General features: G+C 42.8%; 1 protein-coding gene across 2 annotated transcripts; it reads left to right on the top strand.

Annotated features, from left to right (window-relative positions):
- Positions 1 to 1,811: 1,811 nt before the first annotated feature.
- PRR13 (proline rich 13) lies at positions 1,812 to 6,670 on the top strand. 2 transcript variants are annotated; one of them, XM_016201126.2, is made up of 4 exons: positions 1,812 to 1,854; positions 2,466 to 2,504; positions 2,841 to 3,229; positions 5,991 to 6,670. In XM_016201126.2, the coding sequence occupies exons 2-4, from the start codon at positions 2,486 to 2,488 to the stop codon at positions 6,027 to 6,029; spliced, it is 447 nt and encodes a 148-aa protein (XP_016056612.2). In that variant the 5' UTR covers positions 1,812 to 1,854; positions 2,466 to 2,485; the 3' UTR covers positions 6,030 to 6,670. The 2 variants fall into 2 exon arrangements, with proteins under 2 accessions (XP_016056612.2, XP_016056611.2); XM_016201125.2 differs by having other exon boundaries at positions 1,818 to 1,979.
- The last annotated feature ends 6,172 nt before the right edge of the window (positions 6,671 to 12,842 follow it).

Genomic DNA, 12,842 nt, shown 5'->3' with positions numbered 1-12,842 from the left:
CTGTAATAATTACAACAATAAAAATTAAATGTAATTTTAAAAAATAAAAAAAATCAATAATTTCTTTCAAACTCAATAATCTTTCAAGAAAGAAATAATGCAGGTATAAATTTCCCTAGAGCTAAAAAACTAGAAAATGTCCTAATTCATCTCAAATAGCACAAACTTGATAAAAATATATCAAAATGTACTGTGGTTTTACAAAATACTATCATTGGGGGAAGCTAGATAAAGGGTACGTGGGAATTCTACTATTTTTGCAACTTTTGAGTTCAAAAATATTTCAAAATAAAAAGTATTTAATAAATCTATTAAGGTCTTTAGTTCAAGATGGCAAACTCAGTATAAAATTTATCTTCTTTATATATATTTTTTATCCCACAAATTTGGGATGTAACATTTTCATTATGGCTTAGTTCAAAGTATTTAATTTCCATCATGGTTTAATCTTTGACCTAGAGTTATTTGGAAGGCTTTTTGTATGTTTGTTTTAAAATTTCCAGGTGTATATTTGTATTTATATTTTACACTGTGGTCAGAGAATATGGTATGTACTATACAATTCTTTGAAATTAGAATTATATCAGTTGAGACCTATTTTTATAAAATGTTCTTAAATATGCTTAAGAAGAATGAGTATTTTTTAACTTCTGGGTTCATGGTTCATTAATCAAGCTTGTTAATTGTGTTGTTAAAAACAAACAAACAAAAAGAGGCCATTGAAGCAATCCAGTAGAGAGATGATGGTAGGTCGGGAGCAAGGAAGCTGAGAAGCCCAGGGATTCCACAGTGCAGTGGTGTTGGAGCAGGGCTGAGGAGAAGTGAGGAGAGAGCCTTCAAGAATGACCTCCTTGCCCCGCCCAGCGTGGCTCAGCGGTTGAGCATTGACCCAGGATCCAGGAGATCTCTGTTCAATTCCCAGTCAGGGCACATGCCCAGGTAGGAGGCGGCAGATCAATGGCTCTCTCATCATTGATGTTTCTCTCTCCCTCTCCCTCTTCCTTCCTCTCTCTGAAATCAATAAAGATATATTAAAAAAATAAAAAAATAAAAGAATGACCTCCTTCATTTCTGGTTTATGCATTTTTATAGCTGAGAGTCAGAATCTCCATTTGCCCTTTTTAATAGGCAAGGGTGTGTGTCTACATATGTAAGCATTTGAGGATCTTTCCTGAGCCACCTTCCTGGTTTCGCCTGGAGGAGGGCCCTTCTCTTAGCCTGCGGTGGTTTCTAGTTTCTGCAGTTTGACGGATGGCGGAGCTACGCAATTGAGGTAGGCATCCTAGGGGAGATTAGGAAATGTCTGTATTTCCGGCAAGAATGTTTCTTTACTTCTAACGGAGACCAGGGGGGAGGTGGCAATCTTGAGGCGTGGGGCTGAGATTTAGCAGTTTCCCCCTCGTCCCTCAGCGCTCTGTGTATATCTGTGTTACAACACTTACCACGTATACTGTAGTCACATTGTAAGAGTGTTGCACCCACTGGACGAGAAGGTCGGAGGTTAGGCGCTCAATTTCCTCCGGGTTGGTTTAGGGCTTCGCCCAGAAACTGGCTCCGCCCTCTCCTAACCGGTTTCTCCCGGCCCCACACCTAGGGATTTCCGGCTCGCGGGTGCCTCCGCACCCTCATCTCCATAAAAGGGCCCGGCTCCGCCCCTACTGCAACCGTAGCCGTCTAGCCTAGCAGGGACTAGAGTGATTGACGAGGATGTCTCCCAATCATGATGCCGAATGACCACATACTTACCAATTAGGTGGTAGCAGAGGCCGGTGCCAAAACCGGTGGTGGGGGGAGGGAACCAGGAAGTGAGCAGAGATTGAGAAGGACCAGTGGAGCCCAGGAGGTGGTGTAAAGGTGATCGGGCATCAGGATTCCCCAGTTTTCTCCCTTTCCCGTTCCTGAGTCACGGGTCCCTTCGCAGCGGGAAGTCAGGGTCTCCAACTGACCTTTTTAATGGGCAAGGGTGTGGATCTACATATGTAAGCATTTGAGGATCTTTTCTGAGCCCCCTTCCTGGTTTCGCCTTCATCTTCCTGGTTTGACCTCGAGGAGGGTTCCTCTCTTCGCCTGGGGTGGGGGTGCTGTCCCCTGTCCTCCTCCTCGGGGGGTGGTAAAGTTGTTTAAAATCCTTCCTTAATCTGTGGGTGGTTAAAGTCACGGACTCAGTCACGGAAAGAGAGATGAGTGATGGGGAAAGCGAGATTCTCTGACTCTGCCCCTCTTGCGAAGTTAGAAACCTCCAGCTGAGGCCAGAGGTAGTGGAAGGTGGAGCGGCCCAGGGAGCTAGGTTCCTGTAGTTAGGGAACTAGAAATAAAATAGGTGTTGAGGGCGAAGGAAAGGTGGAAGGTCATGGTAGTTCTCAGAGCCTACGGTAGAGCTGGAGGCGTTGAGGTGGGGCTCGGTTTCTAAATCCCCTCACCACCTCTGGGCCGTCAACTTTTTGCCTTCATTTCTTTTTCCTCAGGCTGGAGGAAACACCTGACGATGTGGAATCCCAATGCTGGTAGGTGTTTGGGGGGTTGCTCTCTTCTCACACCCCAAACCCTTTTCAAATGGGCCCCACGACAGGAAGTTTCTGTGTTTTTCGCCCAAGTCCTTAGACTATAGCTGACCCGTGCCCTTGTCTTTCCTTAGAGCTCACGGTCTCCCTCTCTTCCCAGCCTAAGAGGGATGTGACCTTTTCTCTCTTATGCGGGTTTGTTTCCCCTACCTTCCATTCTTCCTCACTTTTCCATTTCCCTTTAAGTATTGAGTAAGAAACCGTATCTCCTTTTTGTTCTTTGCTGTTAGAGGCTCTGGGCAATCCTAATCTTAATTTATTCTTTTCTTCTTCCACCAGGGCAGCCAGGGCCAAATACGTATCCCCCTAATGTTGGGTACCCTGGAGGTTCCAATCCTGCCCATCCACCGCCTGTCAATCCTGCCTATCCACCGCCTATCAATCCTGCCTTTCCTCCAGGCTCCTTTCCCACTCCCCCAGGAGCGTCCCAGGGGAATCCAGCTTTCCCCCCAGTTGGGCCCCCTCATCCTATGCCACAACCAGCTTATCCAGGATACCAACCATCAGGTCCCTACCCCCCTCCATACCCACCACCTGCTCCTGGCATGCCTCCTGTGAATCCCTTGGCTCCCGGCATGGTAGGACCAGGAATGGTGATGGACAAGAAGATGCGGAAGAAAATGAAAAAAGCTCATAAAAAGATGCACAAACACCACAAGCATGGCAAGGTCAGTGCTCTCTTGAGCTTGGTTAGGAAGAGGTGCCCCTTCAGAGAGACTAGGCAAGAAGGGGGTGCCAAGGGGGATTCACAGTCTGAGGACATGGGGCAGTGATTGTGTTGCTCTGGTAGATGGTTCTTCTTTTTTTGTTAATCCTCACCTGAGGATATTTTTCCCATTGATTTTTAGAGAGAGTAGGAGGGAGTGAGGAGGAGGAGAGAGGGCGAAACATTGATGTGAGAGATACACATTGATTGGTTTCCTCCTGCACGAGCCCCAACCGGGGCTGGGATTGAACCTGCAACCAAGGTACGTGCCCTTGACCGAGACCCATCGATGCTCGGCTGGACACTAACTACTGAACCACACCAGCTAGAGTGATGGTTCTTCCTTTTTATAAAGGATTCCCACTGGGAAGAATCTGATAATCTTGAAATATTAGGCAAATTGGGCTTTCTGTCTGTGAGGGGCTGGGTAAGCCTTAGAGTGGATATCAGAATCAGAAGCACTTTTTGTGCCCTGGCTGATTTGATTCAGTGGGTAGAGTGTCGGCCTGCAGACCAAAGGGTCCTGGGTTTGATTACTGGTCAAGGGCATGTACCTCAGTTGCAGGTTCAATTCTGCACTGGTCAGGGCACGTGTGAGAGGCAACCAATTGATTTGTCTCTCTCAAGTCAATGCTTCTCTTTCTCCTCCCTCCTCTCTCCCTTCTACTCTCTCTCTAAAAATCAATCGAAAAAAATATCCTTGGAGAGGATTAAAAAAACAAAAATACTTCCTGTCTGTTTTTCTCAGAATTCTTGCCCCCCTCCCTCTCTCTCAGGTGCATGTTTTAACAAATTGGACATTCTGAGGTAGTCAAAATGTCCATTAATAGGGTCAGTTATTTTTTTTAACCCTCACCCAAGGACATGCTATTGATTTGAGAGAGAGAGAGAGGTGAGAGTGGTGAGAGAGACTATGGATTGGTTGCCTTCATTATGTGCCCCGACTGGGAATCAAACATGCAACTTTGCTCTAGCTGATTTGGCTCAGTGGTTAGAGTGTCAGTTGGCCTGGGGACTGAAGGGTCCCATACCTTGATTGCAGGCTCGATCCTAGAGCCCAGTCGGAGTGAGTGTGGGAGGCAACCAATTGATGTGTCTCTCTCACATCAATATTTCTCTCTCTCATGTCGTTTCTTTCTCTCTCTCTCTCTCTCTCTCTCTCTCTCTCTCTCTCTTCCACTCTGTCTAAAAAGCAATGGGAAAAATATCCTCAGGTGAGGATTAAAAAAAAAAAAGATGATTCTCCCTCTCTCTCCCTCTCCCTTCTCCTCTCTCTAAAAATCAATTTAAAAAACAACAAGAAGAAAAAAAACCCATCTGACCTTTTGTTATGTGGGATGATACTCCAACCAATTGAGTCACACCTGCCAAGGCAATAGGGCCAGTCTTTTGACAAAACAAAGTCTTATATGATAATTAACAAATAATAATCTGCCCTAATTCCTGGACTTTCTTTCTCTTCAGGGTGTCATGTTAATTATATAGGCTTTTTTGCCCTGCCATCCAGTAGGGAAATTGAGGACTAGTGATTCTCAGCCTTGAACAAAACCTAAGTTTCATGCTCAGCCCAAGGCTAAGTATCCTCATTCTAGAGGATTGAACCAACCTGGATCTTGAGGAGGCCTTAATTAACATTTTACTGCTTAGTATTTATTTCCTTATGGCTTTGGGTGCTAATTCCTAGTTCTGGATCTTTGGTAGAAGTCTGAGAAGGAAAGGTGAGATTGAATAGGGGAGAAATTACCCTGGAGAGACTAAAAAATGTTTTTATTTATTGATTGATTGATTTCGGAGAGAGGAAGGGAGAAGAGAGAGAGAGAAACATCAATGATGAAAGAGAATCCTTGATTGGCTGCCTCTTGCGTGCCCCCTACTGGGGATCGAGCCCAAAACCAAGGCATGTGCCCTGACCAGCAATTGAACCTTGACCTCCTGGTTCATAGGCCAATGCTCAACCACTGAGCCATACCAGTGGGCTTGTTTTGTTTTTAAATAATATTTTATTTATTGATCTTAGAGAGAGGAAGAGAGAGAGAGAGAGAGAAACATCGATTCTTTGTTCCACCCATCCATGCATTCCTTGGTTGCTTGCTTCTTATATGTGCCCTGACAGAATCGAACTGGAAACCTTAGTGTACCGGGATGACGCTCTAACCAACTGAGCTACCTGGCCAGGGCTGAAAAATGTTTTTAATGACAGTTGTTGATGGGAGTATGCATGTAAAGAACCTTGGCTAGGAGTCTCCCAAACTTCTCTCCCACCTTCTTCACTTTCTCCCAACTGGGGCTTAGGAAAAAGTAGAGATAGATGCATACACAGCTGCTGTTTCTATTTGCTTTCTTAGATTCATAGCCACTAGGAACTTTCCATGCAGCGAATCAATAAGCATTTATATGGAAGCAGCTATTTCCTAGCACTATATTATGCTTGTGCCCCTAATTTATTCCTTGCCTAGGCATTGACTCTGGTAAAGAAAGTTGGAAAACTTGCTCTAAATGCAGTATGTTAAATTCTGTGCAATGAATTAGGGTGATTTAATCCATTCCTGTATCCTCACTGCTGAAGGAAATCCTTGCTTTTGCTATTTAAGGGACAGTCTGGTTTAAGACTCCTGACCTTCTTAGGTACCTGGGGGGAGGGGGAGGGAACCAAAGAATGTCCCATGGAGTGATTAAATGTCATTTGGATCTGATGCTATCTCCTTTCCCCTTTCCCCTTGCAGCATTCCTCCTCCTCCTCTTCCAGCAGTGACTCTGACTGAATACAGGGTCTGGACCCTTCCCTCAAGTTTCTCCAGTTCTGCTCTCCCATCAAGCTTCAGATGCCATCTTGTACTGGGGGAAATTAGCCTTTGCATCCCTCTCCCCTTCTCCCCCAGTCTGAGCCTCACTCTGCTGTTCAGCCCTAACTGGTTAGGGGAAATGGGAAAAGAATTGCCATGGGCTAGCATAGGCCATCTTCTCAGTGCTTGGATAGAACTTTTAGCCGATGAGTTTTGCAGAACTATTTTTTGAAGATGGTGAAACTTTTGAGCTAAATGCTGAAGATAAGTCTAAGATCTAGAAAATGTGATTTTATACTTTCTTTTGTAATATTTGTAGTTGGGGAGGTGTTGTGGAAGCTTAATTATGAGAGGGGAAAAAAACAAAGAACAAACTATTTAAAAATATGTATATATATCTTTATTGATTTCAGGGTGAGGAAGGGAGAGGGAGAGAGAGAGAGAGATAGAAACATCAATGATGAGAGAGTCATTGATCGGCTGCCTCCTGCACACCCCTGACTGGGGATCGAGCCTGCAACCCAGGCATGGCCTCTAACCAGGAATCAAACCACGATCTCCTGGATCCCAGGTCAATGCTCAATTGCTGAGCCATGCCCGGCCAGGCTTTTTTTTTTTTTTTTTTTTACATTGTGGCACGCTTGGTGATTTAATGGCAAATACATTTCCCAGCATGCCTTTAATTGATTGTACTAACTGCAGGGCAGCTAGAAAGTGGAGTCCGTTTGTTGATGAGTTCTGACTGCCATTTTGGAACCTAATCTTTATTCCTTAGCTCAGTATGCGATCTCAGGTCCTCCCCTTATTCTCCAACTCTCAGTCCAAATAAAGCTTTTTGTCCTGATCTTTGTTCACATGTGCCATTACCTTGGTTGGGCCCAGCACATTTTACTACTTTTGCTGCCCTTCCACAGACTTTTTAAAGTGTATCAGTTTTACAGTAAGTAACCAGAGTATCAGTGAGCAAGACACATACTGTCTCTGTCTCTTAAGTGGGAGGAAGCTTCAGAATTCAGGCTTAGTAGAATGAATCTTTACTGTCTTCCCTTTAATGAATGGATATTAGCCTTTAGCATAAGTTTTTGTATCTGCTATAGAGGTTCTCAGCTGTGGCTGCTCATCAGCTGTAAGAGAGTAATTTAGGACTTTGCCCTAAATCTACTAAATAAGACTCGTTAAGGATGGGGTCCTACAAATCAGTATTTTTAAGAAACTGTGTGTGTGATTCTGGTGCACAGCTAGAACTGAGGGCCACTGGTTCACTCTGTGCCATGCACAGGACTACACATCAGATTCTCAAAGATCTGTTGAGTAGAGGAAAAAGACATCTAAGAGAACTCATTAATAAAGACAGATGCTACAGAAATGCCAGAGGGATATAAACCTAGAAATAACTGGGGAGGGAAGGAGTCAAAGACGACTTCACAGTCAGAGAGATATGATGTGAGAGACTGGACAGGCCATTGCTGGCTTTGAAGATGGAATGGGGCCAACAGCAAAGGAATGCAGGCAGCAAAGGAATGCAAAACTGGAAAAGGCAAGGAAACAGATTCTCTTCTAGAGTATCCAGAAGGAACCAACCCTTTTAACACTTTGATTTTAGTCCCATAACACTCATTTCAGACTTCTCACTTCCAGAATTGTAAGAGAATAAATTTTTGGTGGTGTAAGCCACAAAATGTGTGGTAATATATTACATCAGCAATAGGAAACTAATATACTTACTACAAAATAAAAAATGACTGTTATTTAAAAAAATCACAGGAAAAGTAACATTTCAACTTTTCAACTACCTCTTGAGCCTTGAGTGTGAAAAATATAAGTGGAGAAAAAAATAAAAGTGCATTTACCAAGTGGATGGCAGAGAGGAGCTAGGAAGGGAATGTGCTTAGGTACATAATTAGAAAGCTCCATATTATATTTGGGAATTACAGGTATCCCAGAATGATTTTCTGGAAAATTGTTTATTGAGGAAATACTGTATTCTGGGTGCTGAAGCTACAAAAGTGGGTAAGAGTCCCTGCCTTTTATAACCTGCAAGATCTAATGGAGCAGACAGATGTGAATAGGTAGGTTATAGTACAGTAAAAAGGACCACAATAGAGACATGGATCAATGAAGGAGCAAAGGAAGGAGTGACAGTGCCCCTGGCAAAATGAGCTCAGTCTGGGCTGGGCCTCAGGATGATAGTTTTTCAGTTGATAAGTCATCTCAGCTAACATCAAGCATTTATTATGTGCCAGGCACTGAGTCCTTTACATTTATAATGTGTAATCCTCACCGCAACTCTATAAGTTAAGTACTATTATTCCCATTTTATAGTTGAAGAAAACTTGTCAGGATTCAAAATCAGGCACAGTGGTTTGAGTCTGTGCTCTTAACCCAATGGATTTTAGGCAAAAGAAGTAGTTTTACAGAGGCACAGAGTTGTAAAAAGGTGTAGGATGAAAGTTCAGGAGTTCCTTAGCCTGAGTTCCCATTCTGGAGCCTGGATGCAGGAGGAAATGAGGCTGGAGTGGGGGAGATGGGGCTAAAGAAAGGAGTGGACTTAAGAGATGTTTCTGAGGTGTGGTCCACAGGGCTTAGGGATTGAGTGAGGGCTTGAAGAACTGGGAAGGAGTGTTTTTAGTTGGCTGCATTACATCAATGTCCTTGGGGCAGGTTATATGAAATAAATGCTTGAGGCCTTCCTATATTTTACTCCTCACCTGAGGATATTTTTTCCATTGATTTTCAGAGAGAGTAGAAAGGAGAGTGGGGAGGAAGAGAAGAGAAGAGATATCAATGTGAGAGAGACACAACAATTGGTTGCCTCCCACATGCACCCCAACCGGGGCTAGGGATCAAACCCGCAACCCAGGTACATGCCCTTGATCAGGACCTGTGACCCTTCAATGCGCAGGCCAACACTAACCACTGAGCCACGCTGGCCAGGGCAAGTTCTCTTATTTTAGAGCCAGCTTCTAATTTTATTGGGAAATCCTAGGCCAAGGCCTGCTTTTCCAGTGTCTTGAATTTGGGGACCATTCTAATGATTCTTTCCAGTCACTCTCTGTTTTCATTTATTTTTTTATCAGCTCTTCTTTTTTGAGGAGGAGAAGGGAGATATGGGCACAGGGGATTGTGAGGTGAAGAGAAACAGATGTTGACAAACCAACCAGAAATAAGGACAGTGAGAAAATACAAAGAAAAACGAAGAAATGAGTAAGAAAATCCACTGATTTTCTCCACTTCCTTTTTTAATCCTCACTCAAGGATATGTTTTTATTGATTTGAGAGAGAGAGGTAGAGAGATAAATATTGATGTGAGGGAGAAATATTGTGCCTCCCATACCCACCGTGACAGGGTTGAACCTGCAACCTTTTGGTGTATGGGACAGTGCTCCAACCAACTGAGCCACCCAGCCAGGGCTGATTTTCTCTACTTCTACTTGTGGGGAGCACATCTCCCCTTCCTGGCGTTTCTAGGCCATATACAGAGCCCCTTGCTGTTGTTTAGTTACTATTGTATCTCAAAAGTTTAACTTCTTAAAAGCTGAAAGTAATACATGTATTTGGGAGAAAATTGTAACATTTTTAATAGGATGTTTAGTAAAAAGTAAGGTTTTCTTCTCATCTCAGATTCTCAGCTTCCTCCCCAAAGGCAGCCAGGACTACAGATTCTTTTGTAAACTAGAGCTATTCTGCACCCCAACCCCACCCCTTTTATTTCTACTTCACATTGTTCCTATTGCCCTCCCTCCTATTTTTATTTTTAAAAATATATCTTTATTGATTTCAGAGAGAGGAAGGCAGAGGGAGAGAGAGTGATAGAAGCATCAATGATGAGAGAGTCATTGATCAGCTGCCTCCTGCACACACCCCCCCCCCCCACTGGGGATCAAGCCCACATCTGGGCATGTGCCCTGACTGGGAATCGAACCACGGTCTCCTGGATTCTAGGTTGATGTTCAACTGCTGAGCCACGCCCAGCCAGGCCCCCTCCTATTTTATATCAAATGGGAGCACAGTACAGGGCCTCTTTTGAACCCAGCATTTTCTCATTTAATTATCTTAGAGTTGATTCCGTATCTCTGTCTGTGTGTGTAGATTTTATGTAGATAACATTGTTTTAACAGCATTCAATTTATTCAACCAATCTTATTGCTGGAATTTTAGATTGTTTCTAGTCTTACTATACACTTAACTGCTACAGTGAACATTTTAGTACATATATCTTTGCCAGAGATTGAAAATTGGATGCCTATGGCTATATCTGACTATGAGACTTTTTTAAAAAATCCTCACCCAAGGGTATTTTTTCCATTGCTTTTCAGAGACAATGGAAGGGAGAGAGAGAAACATCGATGTGAGAGGGACACATCAATTGGTTGCCTCCTGCACACACATCCCTGACCCCGACCAGGGCCAGGGATTGAGCCTGCAACCGAGGTACGTGCTCTTGGTCCAAATCGAACCCAGGACCCTTCAGTCGGTGAGCCGACACTCTAACCACTGAACCAAACCAACTACGGCAAGACTCTTTTTTTTCAGGGACTACTCTGTGTTAAATATCAGACATTTTCAATAAAGGTTCAGATTTCAAGCTGGAAACTCTAGCAACAGTGGGCCCACATTTCTAAAGGCAGAAATATGGCCCTGAGTAGTGGTCATTCCTTACAGATGGTTCCAGTCTTCTCACTGTCCTTTCAACTTCCTGTTGCCTTTCTTTCAGCCAGCTCCTCCCAGTTACCTTACTTGCCTGGCTCCTGAGCACAGTGGGTTTGTGCCCTCTGTTTTGTAAATCAGTTTAAGACCTTCAAGATGATGGTTCTCCTGTGTTTTTTATCCTACGTCTTTACCACCCTGTGTCCATGCCATTCTTTTCTTACTAGAAACCAAGTATAGCAAGATTTCCACACAATTGAGAATGGGAAAGGATAGGAAACCCATGAGATCTAAAATACAAATTGACATTTCAGCTTCGGGGACTGCGAGTCATGGGATGTCTTTAGTTTGCTGCCTTTGGAATCTCCCTCTATCAGGTTGCTTTGTGGCCCTGGGCAAATTCACTCACTTGACTAGCTTGATTCCCCTTTTGAGAAGAATTTAGTGATTCATGAAATTATCAGCTATTACTATTAGGTGCATCCCATCTTTCTGTTTCAAAGCTGGCTGCAGTTGTAAGCCAGCCCCCAATAGTAGCCATGTTACTGTTAGTAGAGGATAATGCCATTTTATCAACTCTTAATTTGATCTTTGTTTTGTCCCCCACATTAAAGATAGCCACTCACTTTCACCCTGGCTCTCAGAACTCCTCGAGTATAAATAACCCAACTGAAAATCTTGAGATTAATCTGACCTTCAGCCTAAGCCTCACAGTAAGCCTGTTTCTTATTTTGCTTTTTTTCTGGGTGTCCTAACATTGTCCTACTTTGTTTCCTCTCTTTTCAATATTTGGTCTGCCTCTTGCCTTTGCCAAATGACAGTCTTTTTAAAATTTCTATTTCACTTTGCTTTTAATGCCCACTCCCTCACTTGGGGGGGGGGGGTGGATGAGACGAAAGGCACTGGAGTTCCTTTTATCCACTTCAGGAAACGATTCCTCTTAAAATGACTCCACTGAATTGGGGTTGCTCAATAAAACTTGATTAATATTAAGGCCAGAACTAACACCCAAAGAAATTGAACAAGGTTCAATAATAACCCTGTATGTGCTGTCTCTTTCAATTTCATTCTCCTTATTTTGTCTTATTCCCTTCCAGGGCTCTTCTCTGTTTTTTTTAAATGAAGTTTTAATGTGGGAATTTACAAGAGTGGAGAAAGCAGTTTAGTAGACTCCTATATTCCCATCACCTAGCTTCAGTAATTATCAACATTTTGCCAATCTTGTTCCATTCCACATATTTTTTTCCAATTTTTATTAATGGAGAAATTTTTTAAAAGTTTAAACAGGCCTGGCTGGGCGTGGCTCAGCGGTTGAGCATTGACCTAGGATCCAGGATATCCCGGTTCAATTTCTGGTCAGGGCACATGCCCGGGTTGCGGGCTTGGTCCCCAGCGGGGGGCGCTCGGGAGGCAGCCGAGCAATGACTCTCTCATCATTGATGTTTCCCTCTCTCTCTCCCTCTCCCTTCCTCTTTCTGAAACCAATAAAGATATATTAAATAAATAAATAAATAAATAAATAAATAAATAAATAAATAAATAAATAAATAAATAAAAGTTTAAATAGTACAATGATCACCCATAAACCTACCACCTACACTCAAAATTGCTATCTGCTAACGTTTAACCGTATTTGCTTTGATATACCTATGTGAACCACCTGAAAGTCAGTTACATACATCATAACTCTTCACCCTTAAATATTTCATCATGCACCTCTTTAGTATTTCTCCTACATAACCACAATTCCATTATTGTAGTTAAGATTAACAATACTTCCTTATATTAGCAAGTATTTTATTCATGTTTGAATTTCCTCAATTGTCTCCAAAATATCTTAGATAGGAATTTTTTATAAGCCAGATCCAAACAAGATCTATACATTACATTAGAGTATTACTGCCTTTTAAATTTCTCGTTCTCCTCCCCTCCTCTTACTCATCCATTTTTCTATTACATTGCATTTTTGAAGAGACCAGTCTAGTTATCTTGTAGAATGTCCCACATTCTGGATTTGCTGATTACCTCTTTATAGTGTGATGTGTTTAATTTGTTATCCCATGTAAATATCCTGTAAATGGCAAGATAGGTCTAAAGGCTTGATTAGATTAAGATTAAACACTTTGAGAATAATACTTAATAGGT

This window comes from Miniopterus natalensis, chromosome 2 (genome assembly GCF_054644295.1).
Source record: "Miniopterus natalensis isolate mMinNat1 chromosome 2, mMinNat1.hap1, whole genome shotgun sequence".
Classification (NCBI taxonomy): Eukaryota; Metazoa; Chordata; class Mammalia; order Chiroptera; family Miniopteridae; genus Miniopterus; species Miniopterus natalensis.
This window is presented reverse-complemented; position numbering and strand designations above follow the sequence as displayed.